General features: G+C 37.7%; 2 protein-coding genes across 2 annotated transcripts in view; one reads left to right on the top strand and one right to left on the bottom strand.

Annotated features, from left to right (window-relative positions):
* Window positions 1-25,491, top strand: part of LOC144629934 (inhibitor of growth protein 1-like) — a 212,108-nt gene that overhangs the window by 172,444 nt on the left and 14,173 nt on the right. The window lies entirely within an intron of this gene.
* The window catches only part of LOC144629937 (uncharacterized), a gene marked incomplete at its 5' end in the record, with an annotated part of 30,088 nt that overhangs the window by 3,628 nt on the left and 969 nt on the right, over window positions 1-25,491 (bottom strand). The window contains 11 exons of the mRNA XM_078488195.1: window positions 658-805; window positions 2,014-2,120; window positions 2,936-3,117; window positions 3,773-3,888; window positions 4,374-4,539; window positions 6,783-6,872; window positions 7,590-7,666; window positions 8,287-8,361; window positions 8,783-8,860; window positions 10,195-10,385; window positions 19,561-19,584. Coding sequence (XP_078344321.1) covers window positions 658-805; window positions 2,014-2,120; window positions 2,936-3,117; window positions 3,773-3,888; window positions 4,374-4,539; window positions 6,783-6,872; window positions 7,590-7,666; window positions 8,287-8,361; window positions 8,783-8,860; window positions 10,195-10,385; window positions 19,561-19,584 — 1,254 coding nt within the window. The remainder of the gene's footprint in view (window positions 1-657; window positions 806-2,013; window positions 2,121-2,935; window positions 3,118-3,772; window positions 3,889-4,373; window positions 4,540-6,782; window positions 6,873-7,589; window positions 7,667-8,286; window positions 8,362-8,782; window positions 8,861-10,194; window positions 10,386-19,560; window positions 19,585-25,491) is intronic.

The raw sequence follows: 25,491 nt of genomic DNA, 5'->3' as shown, positions 1-25,491 counted from the left end.
TTGTACACCCCTGGGTTGAGAGAGGTACTGTGAGAGTAGAGAATCTTGCCCAAGAACACAACACAATGATCCTGGCCAGCGCTAGAAGCTATTAACTGTTCAATCTGAAGACCAGTGCACTAACCATAAGGTCATCATGCCTCCCACTCACTAGACTATTACATAACAAATGCCAATCCCTGGGGGGGTACTCCGGCTTGTAAATGATGATCGAAGGATTTTTTTGGGTTTGAAATTTTCGATTCCGGGATTTTTTGGGGTTGGAAGATTTGGCAAGTATTTGTTTGGGTCTTGATTCAAATAAGGGATTTTTGGGGGTATTAAAAACGAACTAAAGTGCCTTGGCGTATTTATGGTATGATGAATAATCAAACTCGAGCGTTATTGCCCCTCCTGGCAATTTAGGGGTAATTTGACAAGGGATTTTTTGGGGGGTTATTTTTGGTCCAGGGATTTTTTTGGGTAATGTCGGAAGATTTAGGGATTTTTTTGGGTCCCGAGTTTTGCCTTTATTCGATCATCCCCGTCATTTACAAGTCGGAGTACCCCCCCCCCCTGGGATGCCAATCGGACAGTTAACAGTCTAATACAAGTACATGTTGATACCTAAGTGCCATCAAAGCCAAGCCCAGAGGTATGTTCTCAAAAAATACTAACCTGACAAGGTAATTCAGACACAACATTTGTTTCAGCTCCGGATTTGTAGGATGTGGAATGAGTGATGCCTTGGTTTGCATCCAGACCCAACCACCATTTTTGTTCATCCAGCGATAGTACTTTGTAAGGACTTGGCCCTTTGTAAGAACTGTTGATACAAGTGAAAGTGCGTGTGAGCATCAATCTCATGTTGCTGGATGGATGTCACTACAAGAAAGGTACTAATAAAATGATTTGTAGCTGATCTAAAAAAAATTCTAAAAAGGTTAAAAGATGTTATAAAACGTATTGCTGGTTTTCACTGTCAAGCAATCAAAAAATAACTTCGGAACCATTCAACTACAGTAGCTATGAATTTCAAATATTATAGATGATAAATAGATAAACAATTTCTCCAAGTTTCAGGTCTGTGAGGTGTACCGTTCGCCAGTTATTTTCCGAAACCTTTCCACGCAAATTTATAAAGCTTAGTATGGGGACGCTATAACTGTGTCCTTCCGAGGGACACAAATATGGCCGCTGTGATGTCAGAGAAACCATCTGGAACTCAATTCTGTTTACAACAGCGGTTATCCTTGGCTCAAGAGCTAGTACACTTTCACATAAACACCACTCATTATATATCTCAAATGTTTAATCTGCTCAAAATGGAAAGGAAAGGCCTTTTTTTTTAAACAAAACAGCTTTCTCACGGCACTCAGCTTGATGTCACATACGATGGAGAACTCAAATATTCAAAATGCTCTGTTTTAAAAACGAATGACACTATCGATCTGGAAATTTGCAAAAATATATATTTTTAGTTTATCTTTCGCCTAATGACAATGAAAGTTAAGCAGGCCTAGTGAATTTTGATTTCAAAATTTTATGACGTAACATGAAAACCAAGAATAAGAAAAACTAAATTTTCAGCAACTCTCTGTTGCGTCATCAGAGTTAATCAGATCACTTCATGCATAATTAGCTTTTATATTATGTCGCCAGTCTCCAGGGATGTTCCCAAGGTTAAACAGACTTTTAATGAAAATGCACATATTCATTTCCAGAATTAATGTCCTGGATAGAAGGCAGGACGTTAATTCTGTAAAAGAACATTTTCCTCGAGTCAAGGTACATTTTCCTCAGACGTTGTACTGTTTATTATGCTGTACAAGGTGGTGAAACCCTTGTGTATGACTATTTAAATGAACACTATTGAGCAGTTCTTTAAGTGGCACTGTTACCTTAGTGTGTGACTATTTAAATGAAAGTTGTTAAGCAGTACTTTCATGTAGTACTGTATGCTGTGAAAATGGCCGCTGAGCACTACAATATGTGGCACTTCTGTTTATTAAGCTGTTCAAAACAGATTCTTACATTTTGCATGGTGGCTTTGAATCACAGCAACATCATTGCCGTGGTAGAAGTCATAAGCAGACATGCCAACAATATCTCTGGCGAAGTAATCCATAAACTTGTGAATTCTACAAGAGATAATGCATTGCCAAAGTTAGCGTAATTCAGTAAACTAGACCCCACTGTATGACCAACCCGTTAATGCCTTGTGATTGCGACCCCTTTTTTTGGCCCAAAGAAAATGCTTAGTCATTTTCTTTGTTTAAGACCCCCTTTTATGACCATCCCACTAATACAACCACAATTTTATGGCCAAATGGTGGTAGTTTAAAAAACAGATGTACCCTGTAGACAGTGATTGGTGCACTGACTTGAGTAGGAGTAGATTGAAGGTGTACGACAAATCAACTGAAAGGCTCATTGAAAAAAGGGCGGTAGAGATTTTTGGCTGAAATTGAACTTTGCTAAAACAACTCCAATTCACAAAAAACAAGTTGAAATGAGGTAAGCTTTGCTGGGTTTTTTTTTGTCCTGACAAGCAAAAGGTTTCTTTTGTTGTTTTTTTTTCATAACAAAACTCCTAAAGATGCCTCTGGGAAAAACTGAGCTTTTTTCATGTTAAAATTCTCAAAAAAGAAGGAAAAACCAGCGGAAAAACTAAAGGACAGTGTTTATTTATTCAGTGGTGGTGTGGCACTGCAATTTGAGAAAAACGAAATCACACATTGTTTAATTTGACTGAAATAGTTACAGATTAATTTGCCTAGGGGTACGATGATTTGATTTTGAGGTTTGGAGCATGAGAAGGAGGGGGGGATCTTTTGAAAAAATGCCAAGACTGTAAGCCAGATTCCAAGGTGTAAAAGCATTCAAATTGTTGTACTTTATTATGACATATGGTGAATATGAGTGAAATCAATCATGAAACAGGTCTCTATCACACCTTCCTTCGCAATAAACAATCCTTAAGTCCATGTTTACTCGGCTCACAAACATGTTGCACTCCAGTGGAAGCTCATTGATGTTCATTGTAGGCAGTGGCTGCGCGATAGCTACAAATGCATACTTTGGACCAGGAATACCGCCTGTAGAGTATCTCTTCATTCTTCCCATGCAGTGAATAACCTACAAAGTAAAAAGCTGACATATTAATTTTTTCATATCTCTCATCATCAACATGTCGACTGTTACAAAGCATAATCAATATTTCTAATCAATATTTAACTTAAATCCTCAATCAGCTTCCTATAGCACTGCATACTGTTATTCCAAAATTGATTCTCTCAGAAGGCCAAAAATAGGATACACACTAATTCATTAATGTTTTCTGTTGATGAACCCAAGGTTGTCAGTAGGTTTTTGAGTAGCAGGTTCCATCCAAAACGTAGGGGGCTACAAAACACTCAGAACTTGATAACACACACTCAGAACTGACATACTAATATTCTGAGTAGCCGGCACAGTTTTCGGAATAGCCGGTGAAATGCGCCGGTTGCCAGCTTATTTTGACAACCATGTGAACCTAGTCTGTGGACAAAACTTTAGTGTGTGACCATTCAAGTGAAAGCTATTGAGCAGTACTTTCATGTGGTACTGTTTATTATGCTGTGCAAGGTGCTTGTAACAGGTAACTCTGTTGGATGAAACCCCAACGTTTGACCATTCAAATGAAACAGACATAAAGTACTGTTTATATGCTGTACAAGGGTGAAATGTTGGTGTCATCAGATGATACACAAAATGTATCAAGCATAAGCAGGCAATATACAAGTGCATTAACCTTGAATCCAGAGGATTTAGTATAGGATCCTCCTCGTCTTACTAGAGTGCACTTCATTCGTAAGAAGAATGATTTTGGTTTCTCTTTATTAGGACGGCCATCCTCATTTAAAAAACCTGCAAATAACACAACAACTATTAGTATCCATACTTTCACAAATAATAGCTGGGAGTGATTTTTTTTCCCACCAAAAGGCAGGGCTGCAAATAATTTTTATCACTTGAAAGGACATATGTCCTACTAAGACACCATCTCTTGGTCCGACAAAACAAAATTGTGGTCGGACAAATTTTTATTCATCATTGCCGTAAAATGATATTAAATGATCAAAAAATTGTCCGGACATTATGTCTGACCACACTTTGGATTTTGTCGGACAAGAGCAAATTTTGCTCGGGCAGTTGCTGTTGACCGGCAGTTATTTGTAGCCCTGAAAAGGGGACAGTTAGTTGTGGGGGAAATGATGTCTCATATGGTGTTTAAATATTGTGTCAAATATTTGTGTTTAAATCGATATCGATCTGAACACTTGAAGATAAATTTTATATTTTTGCGAAACCACTCTATTAAGCACATGCGCATAAGGCAAAATAACACTCACCTTGCTGATTCCCAAAGAAAGGGATATCATCCGTGTACCTCCCTGTGGTGGCAGACTGAGAACTGGTATTTTCTAATTCTTCCTTCGCAGCCTCCAGCACATTGATGAGATCCTGTTGATCCTCAGGGTGAATGTAACAGAACATACTGCTTCCTGTCAGTTCAACCTAAAACAGAATGAAAGGAAATCATGTAAGCAAACATTTAATTTTAATTATGAGAAGTACTTACAGTCCAGTAGTTAGATGTACAGTCAACTCTTGCCTTGCAGACAAAATCCAAATCACCAGCGAAAGAGGTTTTACTGGAAATTACTCCCGCTATTATGGACTCTCGCTATAACGGACACAAAACGACACCCCAAGCGTGTCCGCTATAACGAGAGTTGACTGTAAGGCCTGGTTCACACTAGCGACATAATGACATAACGGCAAGGTCACGCAAATGCTAAAAACACCTCACGTTGACGTTTTATGTCACCAGTGTGAACAACATGACATAGTTGGAACATGATGACATAAGCATAACGACATAAGGAAAGAACTGAATTTTCCTTTATGTCATTATGTCCATGTCGTTATGTTGTTATGTCGCTAGTTTGAACCAGGCCTAAGGCCAATTTAGGTGGTACAATTTAGGTGCATGCTTTTTGTTGCAGCACTGCTCTCATCAATAAAAAATCATTGTACAATTTGCATCATACAGTATTGTGAAAAAGTAATGCACCCGAAAAGCGCAAATTTCGTTCTTTGTTCTCGCGAAATTTCGCTCGAAAAGTCGCGCAAAAAGTTCGCGTCACTTCGAGCGAAATTTCGCGAGAACAAAGGCCGATATTTCTTAGAATTTTCCTTACCTCAACGATAATTCGCGATAATTCGCAATATTTCGCTACTCACTTGAAGAAAATTCGCGTGCAGCTCAACAGTAGTTTGGTAGTCTTCGAGCAAAATTCTCCTCGTGATTGGTACGATCGCTTGGTCATGTTACTTGACACAAAATATATCTTGGTTACCGTTCTTTTCAATTCGATGTAGCGTGAACAAAAACTGTTCCATATTAAGTCTAAATAACACCACAACAATCTTGAGTGATAAGAATAATTTATTACTTACCAAAAGTTCCAAGTTCATAAAGGCAAATAGTGCGTTCGTTAAAACATTCACGGAAAGATCACGCTGACATTGAAAGCAAAATTCGCAGCAAATGTTACTAATTCTCGCATATTTTTCGACCCTTTGATCCAGATAAAAGACAAGCATTGCAAGGAACCTTTCTATAGACTTTTTCTTCTTCACTTAAGCATAAAAAGGTCTCAAAGTGTACGATTTCCACATATCAACATCGCAAAAACGTTCAGGAATCGTCTTGTCGAATCAACCTTGTGCCCAGGACACTCTGCCATTGTCATAGCAACCGTTTGGCCCCAGATCCTCCGAGTGCGTGCATGTGTTCGTTCGCTCGAAAGTTGATGTTGATCGGCAGAATATTGTTATAATTTCTGGACTTCTGTACTTTCTTGGATACCAAGAAGAGAAAAGATGAGAAGAATTACTGTTTGGCTAACCGGTGTATAGATTTAATGGTGGAAAGGAAAGGACTAAACAACTGTAACTTGTTAAGTTGTTATGTGCCAGGCGCCTTGTTCGATCGACATGCAGTTGTTCTGAGTTGTTTAATACGATCTGGCTGCACGGAATCAGGCTATTTTTTAGTTCATTGTCGGCTACAGGTAAATACCATAGTAGCTGTTTGGATTTCAATGCGTTTATTAAATTTTTATAGTCTAGATAAACTTTCCTTTGCTTGAAACACTTATAACTGCCTCGAAATATCGCCACGAAAGTTCAGGATCAAGCGAATTATCGCGTGAAAGTGCGTGAAAATTCACGAAAGTGCGCGATAATTCGCGACAAATTACCGCACAGAGCGAATTATCCTTCGAAATTTCGCGTGGTTCCAAACAATAGACGTCACGAAAATACGACGAAACTGCGTGAAACGTCGCAGAAATATCACTTCAAGCGAAATTTCCTCGAAAAGCCCCAAAAAGCGCGAATTTCGCCGAATTTCGGGTGCATTACTTTTTCACAATACTGTATTACACTGTTTGACCAACAAATATCCTAGGGATGTTTCAAAATCCCACGACATTTTTCACGACGTACACAACAGTGACTGAGCAAGTTGTAAGTTTGAAGACTTGTCATATGTTACAAGTTGAATCATTTAAATCAACTCCAAGAAAAACCTCTGAGATTTGACCTCAAAGCTGTTCAGGGGGGGGGGGGGGGGCGCCCCCAGGCATGTGAAGTGTTAAAAAAAGTTAAATTTGTCTGCCAGGTGTCTTAGTGTCTAACAAGAGCCATCTGTTTACAGTCAAGCTTTCGATGTCTGTCTGTCTGAAACCCACCTGTGACAATCCAAGATGCACAGACACAGTCTCTGAAACGTAAAGGACTTTTGCATCGCTGGATAGAACAAACAGGAAACCATCCAGTGCCTGAATAAAGAAAAGTTTACAATACATTACAGACATGTAAGTACAACCTTTCAAAATTATACACAATAATAGTAAAATCATACTCAGTGTGAAGGAATTAAAAATAACATGAATATATACAAGTCCAAGCGTGTTCACCAAGGAATGTGCAGTTACAAAAAGTAACCATACCCACCTCATGGAAGGTCATTTGAAACTCTGAAGTGGGGGTGGTGTGGGGTTCTCAAAAACAGGAAAGCATGGGACTGGAGGGGTGGGAGGATTCAAGCCAAAAAAACCTTCCTTGCTATTGTCATAACAATAGCTATAGTTATAAATTTCTTGCTTTTATTAGTTCTTTTCATGTTTAAAAACACACAATCAAGAATGGGGAATTGTGCAATAATTTGCGAGTTAAGTTGTGTACACAAAAGGTATGACTTTCTTCCATGCGACAAGCCCATGATTTGTGTTGTAGTCATAGTGTAAGCAAGTCCCATGCGACTTATCATAAGCAAAATCATAATCATCTTCTAATTTGCCCCTGAGACAAATCTCTCTTGACAAGAATTCATCTAGTTTAGCACAATGTATTTATCATACAGTGAACCTTGAACAATCTCAACTGTTATGATAATTATGTGATTACCATCTAGACCACTATGTTGTTCCAGCTAATGTTTTCTGCAGGCGGTATAAAATGTCTTATTTCATAAAATAAAAAAACACTGCACTGACCTGTAGCAAAAATATACCACTGTTAGCTGCAAGGTCACTATAACTGGCAGTACCCTGATTGAATGGAACAATGGCAGCTGAAAATAGAACAGAACAAATCAATACTTCTACCAATTAAATTCATATCATATTATTAGTTGTTAACAACAAGGATAGCAGTGTTTGATAATGCTTAAAAGAGCCTCGTGTATGGTGTTTTTTGTTGCTTTCTTATTAGAAAGGGTTACAATCCACAATTAGTTTTATTTCAAGTTTTCACTACGTTTCATCAAGACTTAAAAGTAAGAACCACATTATACAGCATAATAAACAGTCACACACTAGGGTTTCTTTCATCCACAGACCTAAAAGATAGAACCACTTTAATTGTACAACATAATAAACGGTACCACATGAAAGTACTGCTCAGTAGTTTTCATTAGAATGGTCACACACAGGGTTTCTTTCACAGACATAAAAGTTAGAACCACCTTGTACAGCATAATAAACAGTACTGCATGAAAGTACTACTCAATAGCTTCACACACCAGGGTTTTATCCACAGACTTAAAAGTTAGAACCACCTTGTGCAGCATTATAAACAGTACTTTGGAAAAGTACTGAGCACTAGACAGCTTTCATTTCAATAGTTCCACTAGGTTTTCATTAACAGACTTTATTAAAGGGGTAAAAATGTTTTCTATCTGCTAAATCTTACCAGCTGCTGATGTACTGGCAGTAGGCGGTGGCGAAGAAATGGACGATGGTGGAGAAGGACTGGCTGGACTTCCATCTACAAAAAGAAGGTCAGCTCTTTTAATTTTTTGTTAGTGGCTTCAAATAAATATTATCTCGGTCATGGATATCGACAGTGAGCTTTTGGCAAGCATTTAGCTAGGAGGGCAAGGACTTCTTGGAGAAAACCAGGACAAATGAACCTTTGAGTTGCTTAAATTTGAAACATTTTTCTATGGGGACATGCCTATTCCAGACAGGAGATTCTGCCAAGTGATCTCCAAGAATCAAGCAATGACTTGCCAGGGCCACTACTCCGATCCCAAAAAAAGTTTCTTCATCAGTATTTTTTGGTTAAACCTGAGCAATCTCTTGAGCAGGAGAGCACTGACATTGAATGCACCATTAAAAACATCTTGATGACAGCATCAATGTTGTAGCTTTGGTAGTCGTGAGGTGAAGGAAACCTGTTTACTTACCTACATCAACATCAGACAGGGGTGACATTGACGACTCTGACAGAACCGAGCAGGTTGATGCCTGACGATAACGTTTAACTGTGAAAACCATATGAGCAGGAAATTAATGCCACTGATTAATTTTCAAAAATAATTTGGATTATAACACAAAAGGAGTCTAAATATGAGATGTCACTTATCAGACACACAATTTTCCTCGCAAGAAAGAAATCATTGGCTTAATAAATTTATGCTAGAGACCAATCATCCGTCTGGAATGAACTTTGGAAAACAACCTTAGCACTTCTAATAATTTGTTTGCATATAACTACAGCCAGAGATGGAATATCTATCCAAACGAATTATCCCCACTGTTTGTCTACCAAGAGGAACTTAAAGCAGATGATTTGTCTGGACAGATGATCTGTCTGATGCCCATATTTATACACAGACAAATTATTAGACAAACTAACAATGTTTGCCCAAGTTTCTTTCAGACAGATAATTTGTCTCCAGTATAAAACAAGCCATACTGAGACTCCGCCTGACAAATCCCACACTAATTTCACACAAATTTTGGCTGGGCTCCCTGTGTTTCTTTTCCCACCATGTGGGGTCACATGGCTTTTGTTATCAGCATGTGTTGCTTGTAATGGCAAAAAACAATTTGTAAAAGCCTTTGTCATGTTTGCACTTATGGTATTCACAAAAAAGTAATGAGATGGATCAATATTCGGAATATTTGATAAACTGGAAAAAATAGTCAGCGAGGTTGACGGAATTTTGGCTGTTACAGTGAACTATTCAAGAGGGGATTTTGCTCTTTTCATTAAGCAGAGACCAAAAAAAAAATCTAAGACACTACACAGATCTATGTACAGCTATGCCATTTAGTACAGAATTTTGGGTTGAATCACGGACATCTCTTGGGTGGGGAATGAATGGAGTTCGGTATATCCAATCGAACAAAATCCAACCAAAAATCAATCGAACCCAATCAAACACCTTTCGTTCGTTTACGTTCGATAATCGAACATCTATTTTGCTGTGAGTTTGAACCAATTAAACACAATCAAACTAAATCCGGAATCCGTCTTTTGATAAGTAAATCATGCAGGACTTATAAGGGGGCAGTGCGCCATACAAAATGTCCGTAATATATACAAACAAGAGTTCAGTAATCGAACGTTCCCTTGAGTATGATTGTCCACAGTTCGGTAATCACACGTTCGATTTTGTTTGATTGTCGACTGGTCAGTAATTGAACCTTCAATTTTGCTTGATTGACCAAGTTTTATTGTGATTTCTCGATTACGGAACCCAATCGATTGATTGGTGTTTGATTGGGTTTCGATTACCGAACGTTCGATTGGATACGCCGGGATGGAGTCAGCATGAACTTGGGCTACCACAAAGGAAGGAATGACTCTTACCTCTTCTTCTACCAAACTGTTTCATATTCAGGTAACTGATTGTAAGCCGGACAATGGAAGCCTTATCCAGCTGCGACGTAATGGCACTTGGTAACGGCAGAAGTTTGGCCAGTTCATCAAACTGAGCGTTCTCCTTGCCGCGTCTGCTCCTTGCTGCATCTCGAGATCTTTCCTTGCGAAGTTCAACAACTCTGAAGCAAAGTAATAAAAAATATTTTTTGTTAATTATATTTTCAGGAAGTCCAGCCTTAAGACCATCTTGTTAAGGGCCGATTTACACATGACTTTCTTGCATGCGACAAGCTTACAACAGGCCTACAACATGTCTTAAGACCATTTACACTCATGTACGTCACGCTATGGTAAGGAAGTGGTAGATTGTTTCACATGACCCAATTCGTGCTGTAGTCACGACGTAAGCATGTGGCATGTGATAATTGCAGGTGCTCAAAGTAGCGAAAATAAACAGATTTTCCAAAAAATTCTGAGACCTAGTGCCTTTAAACAAAGCATCAAAGCTCTACCTTACTGTAACTTATTTTCGCGGGACTTAATTTTCGCGATCCGTCTTTCAAAAATTACGAACTTAAAGACTCGCGAAAAAGGTTCTTGCGAAAATAACGATGCGAACTTTAATACCCTTCTTTAATGCAGACCAGTATTTCGACAATTTCGCGAATTTTTTTCCCTTTAAATGTATTTTTTGGGCCAAATCGCGAAATTTAAGTCTCGCGAAATATGTATGTTCCATTTTTGCGAAATTAAGTTCCCGCGAAAATAAGTAACAATAAGGTAACTGTGCTTTCTCCTGTTATAAAGTAATTAGGAAGGATATGACAAAAGCATGACGCGTGGAAAGCAAAACAAGAAAAAATCAAGTGATATTAGCTCATTTTAATTAGCATTTTGTCAATTCCTAAATGTAAAAAAAATTAATGCTTTATAACAGAATAAAGCAGAGTTAGTTACAAAATAGCAGCACTTCTTTTGTACAAAATTTCACTTCAATTTTATGAGAAAATAGAGTTTTAAAACATTATAATGACAGCTTGTGCAGCAATTAATTTCACCTGCAATTTGATGAATAACTGTTTGTTATTTTTCTCAGAGATCATTGTTTGTCCTCACCTAACTAGAGCTAAATTTCAACTTAACAATGGAAAGATTGAAGGGTTTTTAAATCAAGTAAGAACAAGGTTTCCTAATTTAAATGAAGTGATTATGATTTTTTTTTCATTGGAAAAACACTTTTAAGAGCATGAGCACTGTTATCTGTCAAAGGTTAAACAAAATCTGTGTCAAACCACAACATAAAACACTTAAATAATGCCCGCAAAACTGATTAGTATTTTGGTCACGTTTCATGAAAACCAAGCTACAAAATATAAAACAGGATAAGCCTTAGGCATACTGTCAAAAAATTATGAACAGAAAGGGAAAAGGGACACTTGTTAAGTTGATGCATCCTTTTTCAACTTCCTCATTGTGAATGACAGACAAAAATGTCGTCAGTGGTGGATAGTTCTCTCGGATAAAAACTGCATAATATCAAATTTAGTTTGTTTGTCATTTTTGCCGCCTGTTTTGATTGTGTTATTTGTTTTTTCAGTGAAGCACATGACAGTATAAAATTTAATGAAAGGCACATAACGCAATAAATATTACTTACACACATAAAATTAAGCAATAAGTACTTCTGGACTCAAGTAAGGTTTCCTGAGATTATTCATTTATTTCTCTTTTCCAAAAACACTCCACTGGCTTCACCGATTAACAGAAAGCGGTAGCAGTAAACAAGCTTTGATGCGCTTAAAAGCACTCCAAATTGAATTGAAAAATTGCGGTCATGTTATAATTTTTCACATGACATCTAAAGCAACAAAACACTTGAATTACTGTCATTATCTGACCGCCACAAGAAATACCACAAAGCCAACATGTTTTTGAGTGTAAATTTTAACATCAGAAACCATGACTTTTGCCTGCCACAAGGCATGCATAATTAAAGTGTAGCACATGTTGTTTTAGTTATTGATCGCTAGTTACCGTATCAAACAACTGCATTGTGAAGTCTGTGGGAATGCATTATTTCTGTCTAAGCATTACCATAAAGTTTCAATGAGAATCAAAGGTCAAACAAAGCACACATTCCAACGGATTAAGTTCATCCCATGCTTCTGAATATAGCTTTACTATTTTCATGGTCTGCTGAAAATAATCTCAACAATGAAACTTTAACAAAAGCGGTGAACACAAAGAGACAAATCACACCTGCTGATAGAAATAGGATAGTAATAACAAATTTGGAATGCCATCACATAATTGTTTTCGGTCGCTTAAAAGCCACACTGACTCGGAAAATTCTTGAGTAAATACTGTATTAGAAGTCGAGGTGCCACGACATCGTAACTAACCCAGCTTATGGCCCCAGGCTATGTATAGTAATTATATACACTGGTTCAGTGAATTTTAAGGCTTGGTCATTCTGCACCTGGTACAAACATTAGCATTATTTACACTCTAGAGCTGGCTAGTCAATGACTGCTTGTGAATTTACAAAGTTTCCAGCTTGGTGAATATTGATTTACATGTACAGTAGGCTTAGAGACGTCTATCTCCATTTCGATCAGTGATAAAACTATTATTATCACAATATGGGGGAAAAACCGCACGTTTCTCTAATAAAACTTTTTTACATAAAATACAGACGAAATCTTACACCAAAAGCCGGCAGCCGGCCCTAGCTACAACCCTCATTATGTACAGTGTGATCAGGTTTAGGGACTTGTAAGTTACATGTTGTAACCCAAAAGCTATTGATTCAGGCCAAAAAAATCCCTGATTTGATCAGCACATCAGTGTTAGTAATAAATGTAGATTACAAACTGGCTTAGCCTTGTGTCTACTGATTCCTACTAAAAGATATCAGTGACGTGTGGATTTATTATTTTTTACGAAAGTTTCTTGCCCAGTGGCAATTAAATCAGGCTAAGAAATGTCCACCCTTACTCGGATCAGTATTAATGGCGGAAAAATACAGTTTAGGGTCCACATGTAACATAGATCCACAAAGCCTAGAATCATATCAGATACCAGACATAAGTTCTGTAGAACATTCCTAAACCTTTCGAGATTAAATTCAGTATTGTGGTACATGCTTTAAACAACGATGAATCCTATCCGTTCAAAACAAAGATTACTAAATATCTTATTTGAAACAATAAATAAATATAAGATCCTTGAATTTTCATGATCAGCACAAAGTCTTGTACAAGGTTATAATTAGGAATATCATCAGAGTACAGATGGAAATTTTGTGGGTAAAACAACACACCAAAATGTTTTAATAACTATATATATTCACACAGTCACATGCTTTAGGTAATGTGTGAATATTTAATGTTTGTGGTCTTTGTGGTATGTAGCACCTCTTGAGGTCAGTGCGAATAACTTACAGCCATTCTTTTATTGACAAAAGGCAACAGTTGACACTTCACTAAAATCTACATGTACTGTTGACAGTTTAGTTGTAAGACACTGACTTTCTGTCAAATAATCTGAAACAGCATTCTTAAAAACACATGGGAATCATAAAGTGCTTGATGTCGAGAATAAGTTGATAATTGCATTGCAAAAATTTTTGCCACAAACATCAACTTGACAGCTACAAGTACTAATACACATCTGAGTAACAGTGTCAAATGCAAATAAGAGATACTGGTTTCCTGCAATAAAAGAATTTCTTTTATTTAGAATGCAAGTTAACAAAAACATTGAATTATAACACACACTGTATATTGCACACATATCAAAAATTCTTCAGCACAGATATTGTGTGTCCATTTAACAGTCACAGTTAAAGGTTGTAAATTAATGTCAACAAAAAATATTTGCATAATCATACAGTATTTTAGTCACACTTATAACAGCCCTAACTAACATGTAGAGCACTCAAAAAAATTGTCTAGTAAGGTAATTTACTTATAAAATGAATACGTTTTTTATTTTCACATGGTTATTTTACACATTCTAAAAAATGTTGTTAGCACTTAGTCTTTTACTTGGTTTATAAAAAACACTCAGCGTTTCCTGTTCACTTTAATCCAACACGCATTTCCTCTAAAGTTTGTGGTTTTCAAAAACAAATTTGATTGTATTAGTGAATGTCACCTCAATAACCACCTAAGCACATGTTTTTTTCACCGTCTTGGTTATTTCACAGATTCTGAAAAACTTTTTTTAGCACTGTCTTTTACATGTTTTATAAAAGTACTCAGCGTCTTCCTGTTTGCTTTAATCCAACATGCATTTCTTCTAAAAGCTTGTGGTTTTCAAAAACAAATTTGATTGTATTAATTTGTGAAATTGTCACCTCTCAATATCCACCTAAGCACAAGACAACAGCAACCACGATGGAAAGAAGAAGAAAAAAAATGGTATCACTATTTCTCAAGCCTCTGAGGGAAACAAAAATTGGTTAGAGAAGTCAGGAGTTTGAGAAATCAGGTTTAAAATTGCAGTGTACAGCTGAGCAAATCAAATCGAAGGGAAATGACTCATGCTTCAAGTTATCGGGAGGTTCGAGAAATAAAGTGAACATTAATTTTGAGAAACCAGGATTCTACTGCTAGTACCACATTGCACATTCTCCGACCAAATTTGGTAAATATTAGTAAGACTAACTTAGAAATGTGTATGAACATGACATCAACGCACTAATCCACACTGCAATTACTGAAGAAAAGTAACTGTAGTAGTCTTACTGCATTACTAAAAATTATACATTTTCACGAGCACAATAAATTTGATGTGACATGACAAGTTTAACTGAATGAAAAAAAATCAAGCATGACATACCCAATCAAAAATAAACTGAGATTATCTTGAACTGAAAGTTAATAACAGATGACATGACCTCAAACAATTTTTGGTGACACATGACAGACTCTGCTAAAGAGAGTGAAACTTTCATCTGAGGTTTTATAAAACAGGATAAATCATTCACCTTTCTGGCAATACAAACAACAAAACTGTCACAATATACATGTAAAGTACTTCCTAAAACAGCTTAACTTGGCCAAACAACATGTTAAACGAGGAATTTGTTGTCTACACTTAGCAGTGTTGTAAGAAATAAACATTGCACTGTTTAGCATTAATGTCAAATGTAGGACTTAGTCTTTCAAGCTGACATTTCCTCTTCAAGTTGGCAGCTAAACTATGATTGTTTGCTCTGAACATGTTTAGTCACAACCTTCCAGTTAACAAGAACTTGGAAAAGTAGTCTTTTCCATCACATTTGGTGCCTTAATTAGCATTAATTAGCACAAATTCATAACAACATCAATTTTTGCAGAATTGACAGAGAGATTTACTGGAAACTTGATAGATTTCACTGAGGAAAACTTGAGATTAATTTCACTACCTTTAGGCCTTCCTAATGAGCTTAGAGGCTTTCCCAACTGTAAAACCGAAAAAAAATTAAACCTTCAGACAACTACTGTTTACTACATGTACCTTTCAGTCACTTCATTCAGGGCTAGAACAAAACAAGAGTTTTAAAATTGAATAATATGACACATTAACAGCTTATCAGTTTTTATCCAGCAAAAGAAAAATTATAGTTTAACCCTGCATTATCAGATGACAGGGCTTTTGATAAGTTTTGAAGTATGTGACTGCCCTTGCATAGGGCTTATCAGAAAGCATTATAAAAAGCTGAAAACATCTCCCCTTTATAAGGAACAGGATGAATTTTACCTGGCCATTTATGATGGAATACCTGCTAGAGCTCCAGCACATGCCCCCCCCCCCGCCCAAGAGCCCAGCAGGGCTGGATCTTATTGAAGCCCTGATCTCAGATGCTCTAACAATTATTTCAAATCAAATCTCAATGCCATAACAAAATTACAAGGTACATGTAGGTGTAGTCCTTAGTAAGGTGAAGGTTTCTGTGTGTGACCATTCAAAATAAAGCTTTCCAGCAGTACTTTCATTTGGTACTGTTAATTATGCCGCACAAGGTAGAACCAACTTTTTAAGTTTGCTTATGAAACACATGTGTGTTCATTCAAATGAAAGCTTTAGAGCTCATTACTTTCATGTATGGCTGTGTAATTTTTCAATAAAAATTTTATAAAATGAAAATTAATTTTCTCTTTTTTTTAATTTTACTTACTCCAGAGAAAGGTTACACTAATTAGATTTTTTTAACCATATCCACAATCTTGCATGCACTGTTATGATTAAGAGCATCAGAAACCTACATGCAATCATCTCCTGGTCATTCACAAGGTGATACTAAATGCAAAGTTACTTTGTCTGGGAAATATGCAGATTATTTGACCGTCTGAAAAGGTACCAAGGACACACTGACTCTGTAAAGAATAGATTACGTTACTATTGTTACTTTTTGGTGAAAGAACTTTTAAACAAACTGTTCGTCGTCATCTTCCCACGCCCGAAGGCACATAAAATCATTAAACAAAATGTTACTAATTACTAATTGTCTAGCATGATTCCGTCAAGCCATTTTCATCTGAAACAAGAACAATGCTAAAGACTAATATCGCCAGTATTTGAAACATCTTAGAACAGCTGACAGAGAAGGGCATTTCAATGTGAACAACAAAGAACGTAGAAAGAATGAATCACGTCAAGACTAAAATTTGTTTTAGTAACAAAGTTCTACAGGTGTACAGTGTCTGCAGCTAGCTAAATCTCTCAACAATATTACTTTATTCACATAATAATGGTATAGTGGAACCCCCATATGCCAAAGTTCCCAGCAAAATTTCGATATTCTTCAGCTGGCCAAAGACCTTTTACTAACAGTATTAAAGTGTGTGGAACAAAAATCCTGGTGTAACTAACCCTGTTATAATTAAACACAGTTTTAGTACCATTCCCAGCCCTCCCTTGGTTCTTTATTTTATCAGGATTTAACAGTACACATAAATCTTATCGCAATCCTGCAAAACCAATCCTATCAGGGAAGAGCTCTGCATGATCTACATCATTTGTGAACCAACACTGTACACTTCTTCAGGAAATTAAACTTGCCTTAACTTTGATTTAACAGAAGAAAGAAATACTCTGTGATCTATTTTTTTCTCAAAAAAAAAAAAATGTATGCCTTTTGGTATCAAATCAAAACAGTTTGTGATAAACAAATTGAATACGAATATTAAAGCTTGAAGCCTTTCACATCTGTATTTACATGCTCCACATGGAAAGAACAGGTCCCAATGCAAGTTTGTATAAACACATTTTCTTGACATTAAAGTACTGCCCACAAACATGTACCACTCATGTTCACAATGATCAGAAAAGAGCAAAAAGGCACATTAAAACAGCAAGGAATCGCTGTTTATTTATATTTGTGAATGTTTGTGAGGGGAGTCAACCACGTGGAATTGATATAATCCATGTATAACTTAACAAGATCTACTAAGGTTACGTCTTGATCGTGGCCACAGCGAAATGTAATACAGGAGTTTCGCTTTCTATCAGTGGAAAAGAATTGATTAAAATGAAATTATGTGAAAGTACTTTAGGTCACAGCAAGCAAAACACCGTTAAGGCAATTAGGAAATCTTTTAGCGTTCACTCGGTAATGAAATTGTGTCGATAACAAATGGAAATGATGGAGAGTCCATGTGGTCTCCCACTGATCTCCATGTTTCACGGCAATTCTAGTAATTTGCCAGATTAAAGTTAAGCTTTCGTACGTCTAAAAGGAAGCCTGCTTATCAATGATGGTGTTGTTTGTTTCTAGAAGAACATAAATCCCAAGTTCATGGTACTGGTCTTCAAGTAAGCAACAAACCTGTTTTTCATAGCAAAATCTGGTTTGATTAGCAAATTAGCAGACTCTAAAAACTTCGCACGTGCAATGTTTATAGACTCTGAACAAAGAACAACCAATTACCCCAGCTTCAATTTACGTAGGAGAAGGAACCTTTCACAATAACAAGAAATCGAAAACAACATCATGAAAATAAGGGTTTGGGATTTATGGCAAATGCAGAAAAAATCGTGGTAATTGAAGCTAGATGTTAGAAACCCACTTAGCAAATAAAGTTATGCTGTCGGTATTCGTTTCAATTATAAGGCAGACAAAAATATTGCCGACAACAGTCTATCAAGGAACAAACACGCAATATTCATGTTTCACAGTGAGCAAACTAAACGAATAAAAGCACCGTTAAACTTCAAAGCTCCCAATAATTAATCACTCACGTCACGAAAATTTTCTACCCTAATACACACGCAAGAACGAAATGCTTCGATTCCTGTAGCTTCGGTTCCTGTAATTTCGATTTTTAACGCTTCGATTTTAAAAAGGCATTATTGACTTTGTTGAAATACATCCGCGATTTCTATCCGCTAGAAGTAGACAATAATTCAGGAATGAAGTAGGAAAGCTAAAACAAGAGAGCCAAAAATTTGCAGTACAATACAATTGAGGCAAAACAGCTGTCAATTTCGAACGCAATGAGGTACACTTACATAGAGCAGAAAGCGACAACGTTAAATGTAAACAAAAACTCCACAACAAGGCCATGAACACTCTAAAATTTCATCTTAAACTTCAAAACCACCAATACAAATACCAATGGGGCAAGAATTATGTCGTGAGGGCAAATATATTAATTTTCATGCGACGGTATAGGTTTGCGTGATGGAAGATTCCAAAGAATGGAATAAACCTTCGAGTTGTTATGAATCGGAAAACAATTGTTCGAACTTCGTTCGCTCGAATCGATTCTGTACCTTAATAAATATAACGCCCAAATCCTACAATTAATGCTAGAGTCATGTACAACATAACCTTGAACAATTATGTTCTTATACATCGCGAAATGTGACACAGAAGAAAGGAACGTTTTTCGAAAAGCGTATCAATTAATATATTGATGTACGAGTAATTTATTCACGGCACCACTTTGGTGAATTGTACAAGGTTGCGGGCAAAACTACTTAGGAAAACCGACGACACGAATGCAAGAGTAAAATCAAATTCTACAACCTTTAAACGTGCTCGATTTGCGCATAATTGTACTCAAAATGTCTTACTACTACGATCTACTAAGCTACGGAGAGCGATCGTGGTTCGAGTGTGTGGGAGCCCTCGACTGTCTAAAAACACACACTTGCAAACACACGGCCTCGATTTCCGTTTGATGTCAATGCCGTTCTTTTTCCACCTATCGCTGAAAATCGCTTCGACCCAGCTGACAATACTAAGATCTAGCCTGATACATGATTTGTTTTCTTGAAACGACGACGCGAATCGGCTGAGCCGCCGCCAAATAAAGCGAGACGGAAAGACTCACGACAAACATATCTATATGTAATGATTACCTTGTGTTATCCGTGCTTTTGGTTCTGAAAATGAACGGAAAAAAGCAACATTAGTGCTTCTTTTTACTTGCAAGCTTCGCATTTGGAAGCAGGCTTTGTCAAAACATGCAGTCCCCTCGCATTACCGAAGTGAATGGCATCTAATATTTACCCGTAAGCTCTCGAAACAAACTTCGCTGCAACATACCTCGGTTTTTGCGCCAAACGCTTTAGTTGAGGCATAGCTCCGTAATTTCGCCCACAAAACAGCCCAAGATCCTAAACCAGAAACTGCCAAGACCTCAACGGACTTTGAACGGCTTGAAAAGGAAAATCATTTCCAAATAAAACGACAATTCCGAGACCCTTCTCACGAACAAAATCAAGATGGCGCTTGTTTATCGTCTGACGAAAGGAAATATTATGCCGCATTTTTCGACCGAAACATCACCTGATTGGCCGAAAGGTTCCGCCAAAATCACGTGATGGCCTCACCGGGGGTAGGTCTTCGAACCAACTGATTTCACTTTTTTGATTTGTACAATTGCAAGTATTTCGTCCGTTTTTTAATAGATGAACGTTTGTCTACGCTTATGCCGACTCCAAGGAACAAAAGACAAACTAATGTGGGCTTCCGTCGGAATCGGCAAGACAATGGACCGTAGTCAATCAAGAACATAAATTTTCAAAAGCACGCAATGTTATAAGTGTCGCGACAGAACAAGTAGACTACAATGCAAGCTCCGCTTCGCTGCGACGCGCCAAAATTAACCATGGTTTTACAACACGGAAAGAAACAGGCGAACTGAAGCTGAATACAAGAACTTCCGTCAAAGTCTCGCCGATGAAAAGGTAAAAAATAGCATGCAGCAAATATTTACTTATCAACACAAAAACCGAAGGAGTGGCAATCTTTCAGTTTAGTTACGCCCCCCGGAATTCGCAATTTTGGAGTCATCGAGGTTCATCGCAGAAAAGTCGCCCAAAGTTCAATAACTAATTATAAATTTCCATGTTTAGTTTAGCTGCCCTTGTGTGACGGCATTTTAAAGTACTGTCTGTTAAGTTGTAACTCGTGTTTTTAGACGGCGTACAAAACACAGCTGGTAGCTCGCCTCCCGGCTTTTTGATTCGTCAATACGCACTTTGAAGTAGACGATAAAGAAAGTTAAATTTCTTTTTTTCCAAAAAAATATTTAATCTTGTCAACTTGCCCAAATTGTTTATTTTTTTTAAAAAAATGCGAAATTTATATTTCAGTTACGAAATATTTAACTATAAAATCTGATGAATCCGTGTTGGTCACGAGTGTTGGCGGACACGATCAGGACACGTTTTGGTTTGCATGTAGCGGAAAAGGTCACTTAAAGCGTTTCTCTCTTATCTGTGCTAATAATAGAAGATTCCGTCGATTCGCCGATCTCGTCATATCAATGAACTCTCGCTCCAATTTTTTGTAAGTAGCAGCCTTTAAAAATGTTCCCAAATTACAACAGCTTTAAAAGTGAATCCAAAAAAAAAAATACTGTTCAGCTTGAAAAGTGAATAAAAAACAAAACAAAACAAAACAAATTACAACAGCTTGAAAAGTGAACAAAAAACAAGCAAAAAGAAATTCCTGGTCACTGGTTTATCAAGCTTATCCTGATTTCAGGGGGGGGGGGGGGGGGGGCCCCCCTTTACCCCTAAAAAAAAAAAAAAAAACAAAAAAAAAAAAAAAACCCTTTTTTTTTACCCCCCCTTTCCAAAGTGTGACAAAGATAGTGTTGTAGCTACACTGTACCCCCCCCCCTTCTCTTGATGGGATGCTAGTCCATTGCAGGTTAACCCACCCCTCCCCCCAATATATTGTCAGGTTGACCTAGCTAACAGTTCACAGGTAACCCTTGATCATGCTTGGTAAATGGGTGTACTGTGACGGTTAAGAGAGACACTGTGTTTTGGCCATAAAAGAAAAATGCAATGACTCCGATCATTATTCAAACGGTGACAACCTGGACCACTTCAGACATTCCAACCGTCCCGATTTGAACAGGAGTCTCCCAATTGTCCTTGATGTGTTGCCTCCCACTCTCCCGATTTTTTAAAAAATTTTCCCAATTTATTATGAAATTTTGAAAACAAGGAAAAAAATTGCTAATCTTTAATAATTTTTTGAGATCCGAGTGTAAAACATTACACTTTCTTCTCATATTTATGCACCTATCAATGTTAGGCTGCTGGGGGGGGGGGGCATAGGCAGGGGATTTGACAGCAATTGTTTGCCCGTAGTGGGGACTTTTGAATTATGACTTCCTTTCGCATTTTATTGAAGTTTAGTGACTCTTTTAAACATCCACAAATGCCCTGGGGTTGGGCATTTGATCAGAAAGTCTCAGCTGAGTTCAAATGCCCGCCCTATGCCCGGCCTCCCCTCCCAGCAGGTTAACATGGATATGTGCATTATATGTCTCATAGCTCTAGCAACTCAGAAATGATGTCAAAATGCAGGATTTGGCACTTGAGAGAGCCTAAATTTGCAAAAAAAGGTTTGTGGGAGCATGCTCCCAGAACCCCCTAAAGGCTTGTGCCTTTGGTGCTAAAAAATACTCCCTATAATCTTCCTTCAAAATGGGTTGGAATCTCTGCCATTTGATTTAGAGTCCAGTGCACTAACATTATTTTGGGACCCATGCCTCCACAGGTTGGGGGGGGGGTACTCAGGTATATTTTGGGTGGGTATGTGCTGCCCAGGTCTTGAAAGAAGCACCCCATTCTAGAGCAAATTTACATTCAAAATGATAGCCTGTTGCCCTGTTGGCTCCTACACAGAAGTTCTTTTACCTCAGCACTTGAAGGTTGTGTGATGAGCCAAAAGAACAATATGCGCAGCGTGGGAGGATATACCCCAAAAAAAAAAAAAAAACCCATATAAAATAGGACCCATGGCTCGCAAAGGATTTTATTCAGGGACAACTGAGCATTTCAGTCCATAGTCCATCATGGTTAATCAATCCAATTAATTTAATCCAGATGAACCTATAGCTTCCAACTGGTAGGAATTTATTGATGTGATTAACTGTTTTAAAGCAGCTAAGTCGTGCTGGTTTTGGCAGCTCTTGCCTTAGAACATGTATCTGCCGAATTATGAGCCGTTAACTTTCTAATAACAAGAATAGATTATCATTTGCTAATACTGTTATCTACAAAATTTGGCCCAAATTTGAAATTTCACTTCTTTCAATCTTGCTAAAGTTCGACCAGTGACAAATCTTCTTTGGCATTTTTTTTATATTGGATAAAACTGCATGACCTGCTAGCCCTTGCAAGAGTACCCATGGCTTTTCCACTAGGCTAGGACAGACTAGCTTGGTGACAGGTGCTATTGACAACTCTGTGCAAGGGAGGGTGGGGGGTGGGGTGGAACTTTTAAGGAAAGTGGATGAGAAGGCCATGGGAGGTGGGAGGGGGTGAAATGAAAGAAAACTGCAAAATTTACATTGATGAAATAACTAAATAATCTTAATTTCATTATTTTAAATAACTCTTTCAGTGCTAAAGTTGACTTTTGTCGACATTTGGAGGAGCAGTCAATGAACCACTTATGACGTCATCAATTTGAAAGTCAGCAGATTTTGGTGATAAGCATCTGATAGAGCTAGGTTTGACCTTTTCAAAGAACTATTCATTTTGCGTATCGGTCTCATCCTGACAGAGCTAATCGAGAAAAAGTCAATCACTTTTTGGTGCAAAATCGGTGCTTAAACAGGCCAAAACACCTGTAAAAGATCGAGGTCCTCTTTTCAGGGTTTACCAGTGTTTTAATCAAAACTTTTTTGGTCTAAAGGAAGGACGAATACAGTAGAAAGAAGTGGAAATAACAAAGCCGAGAAAAACGAAAGGAAAAGGAGCAAGAAAAAAAAAAAATGGAAACGATTTTGCAAAAAAAAAAAAAAAAAAAAAAAAAATGCACATGCGCCAAAGTACAATTTTGTACATTTTTCCATGGAATCTTCGTCAAAATCTTGCTGCATCATGGAAAAGTGCTTTTTAAGCAAAGTTAAGGGAAATTCAGGATCATAGCATCAAAAATTCAGTTTAACGGTAAAAAAAAACCCCTGTTTTTGGAGAAATTTAGCACTGAAAGGGTTAAAGCCAGAGTTTTCAGAGCAAACTGGAAGAGAAGAACTCAGAAAGCAGTAACTTCTAAACCTTGCTTCTCTGCCCCCTCCCCCCTCCCCCATTACCACCCCTGCACACAAACTGAAAATTAAATGACATTGGCTTCATACCAAAAAGTCACTGAGGGGATTAAATAAAATTTAATGTAATTAAATTTTCCACCCAGACTAAACAAAATCTTGTAGCTTTCTGCTCTATGACCCCATAAACTAATTATAGCATTGGATAAAAAAAAATAATAAGGATCTTAAGCAAAATCATCTTAAGCTCTGTGACCCCACTGACTATGTTATCTCTCTCCACCCAGGTTTGTGCGCAAACAAAAAAAATGCAGAAGAGGCAGCCTGTGATAGACAAGTGCCTTGGAGAATGAGGAAAATAAAAAACCATTCCTATAATGCTATGGAAAGATGGACCAAGACAAGCACTGATAAACTCCAACATGATGCAGTGCCCAAAAAGTTATAGAGCCAATTGTGAGGAAATTGTTTTCCTGCTGGTTTGATGAAGTGGTCAAGGTTATACTTTGGTGCTCTTGAATATTGTGAGGATCGACAAGTATAATCTTTCCATCAAGTGGTGCTACCTAATTACCTACTGCTGTGGCAGCAACTCCTAGTTGAAGATCAGGCAACAAATTCTGCTCATCTCTGTACAACATTAATTCCCATTAGAGTTGCTGATAGTGATAAGCAAAAATAATCTGATCATCTTCTGACTGGAATGTTCACGCAAAACTACCATCACAGCTCAGTGCTTCCAATCTTAATCAGCCAGTTTGGATTTTCCAACACAAGCTTGAAAGGATTTGACACTTACTGAGACACATAAAAATTTCTGTGTTCACGCCCCAACAAGAAATTGGATTGTTCAAAACAAATTGTCAAATTCACAAATATAACAACTCCTGTTGTTTACAAGGCCTACTGTTCAGGTGCATTCAAAACCAGACGTCGTCGTTCAGACATAAACAGATATAAAAACAGAACACAGTGGGGCAGCTGCCTTGGCAGACTATATTTTTTAAACTGAACTCAATTTATGACGGATGTGTCCTCTTATTAAAGATGTGATAACTGCGTGCTTCATTTTGGTTTTAAAGCTAAACTGATTATTTTAGACATCGCTCTCCCCTAGCGGGGAGAGAGCAGATAAGAAAATTATAACAAATAACACTGCAGAGGGAGGAAGAGGACAGGGAAAGAGAATTTAGCCCACTTTCCCCTCCGTCTCTGCAGTGTTACTTGTTTAATTCTCTAACCCGCTTTCTCCCCACTAGGGAAGGGCAGTGTCTAAAATTGCCAGTGTCGTACCCCTGTCAGTCCTTTACAACCTTGTGGTCACTTCCATATCAAAGACCTCTTCAGTCATGCCCACCTCCTTCCCCCTCCCCCGCCCCCACTGTGGCTGATTTTAGAGATGCACAGCAGCCAAACCTGGAATGACTCTGAATCAAACAGTCTGTGTATGATTGCTGACCAGGGTTATCGGATTTGTATTGTGTTTTTGGGCAAGACACTTAAGTGATGCAGTACCTCTCTCCGATCCGTTCAGGGATATAAAAGTTAGCTGGCAAACTGCAGTTTGGGTAACCTGACAAAATGTGGGGAGGAGTTGGGTTAAGGTGGGGTGTAGCCTGCAATGGACAAATATCCCATCAAGGGGGTGCGGAGTAGCAATATTCCTAACCGACGGCGGGAGTGTAGGTCTATAGGTTCAGAAAAGAACAGCCACTGTTTGATATTTCCATTTATTCTTAGCATTAGTAATTTTGTTTTCTGTCCCCATTGA

This window comes from Oculina patagonica, chromosome 11 (genome assembly GCF_052425735.1).
Source record: "Oculina patagonica isolate OP01 chromosome 11, crgOcupat, whole genome shotgun sequence".
In the NCBI taxonomy this organism is placed as follows: Eukaryota; Metazoa; Cnidaria; class Anthozoa; order Scleractinia; family Oculinidae; genus Oculina; species Oculina patagonica.
This window is presented reverse-complemented; position numbering and strand designations above follow the sequence as displayed.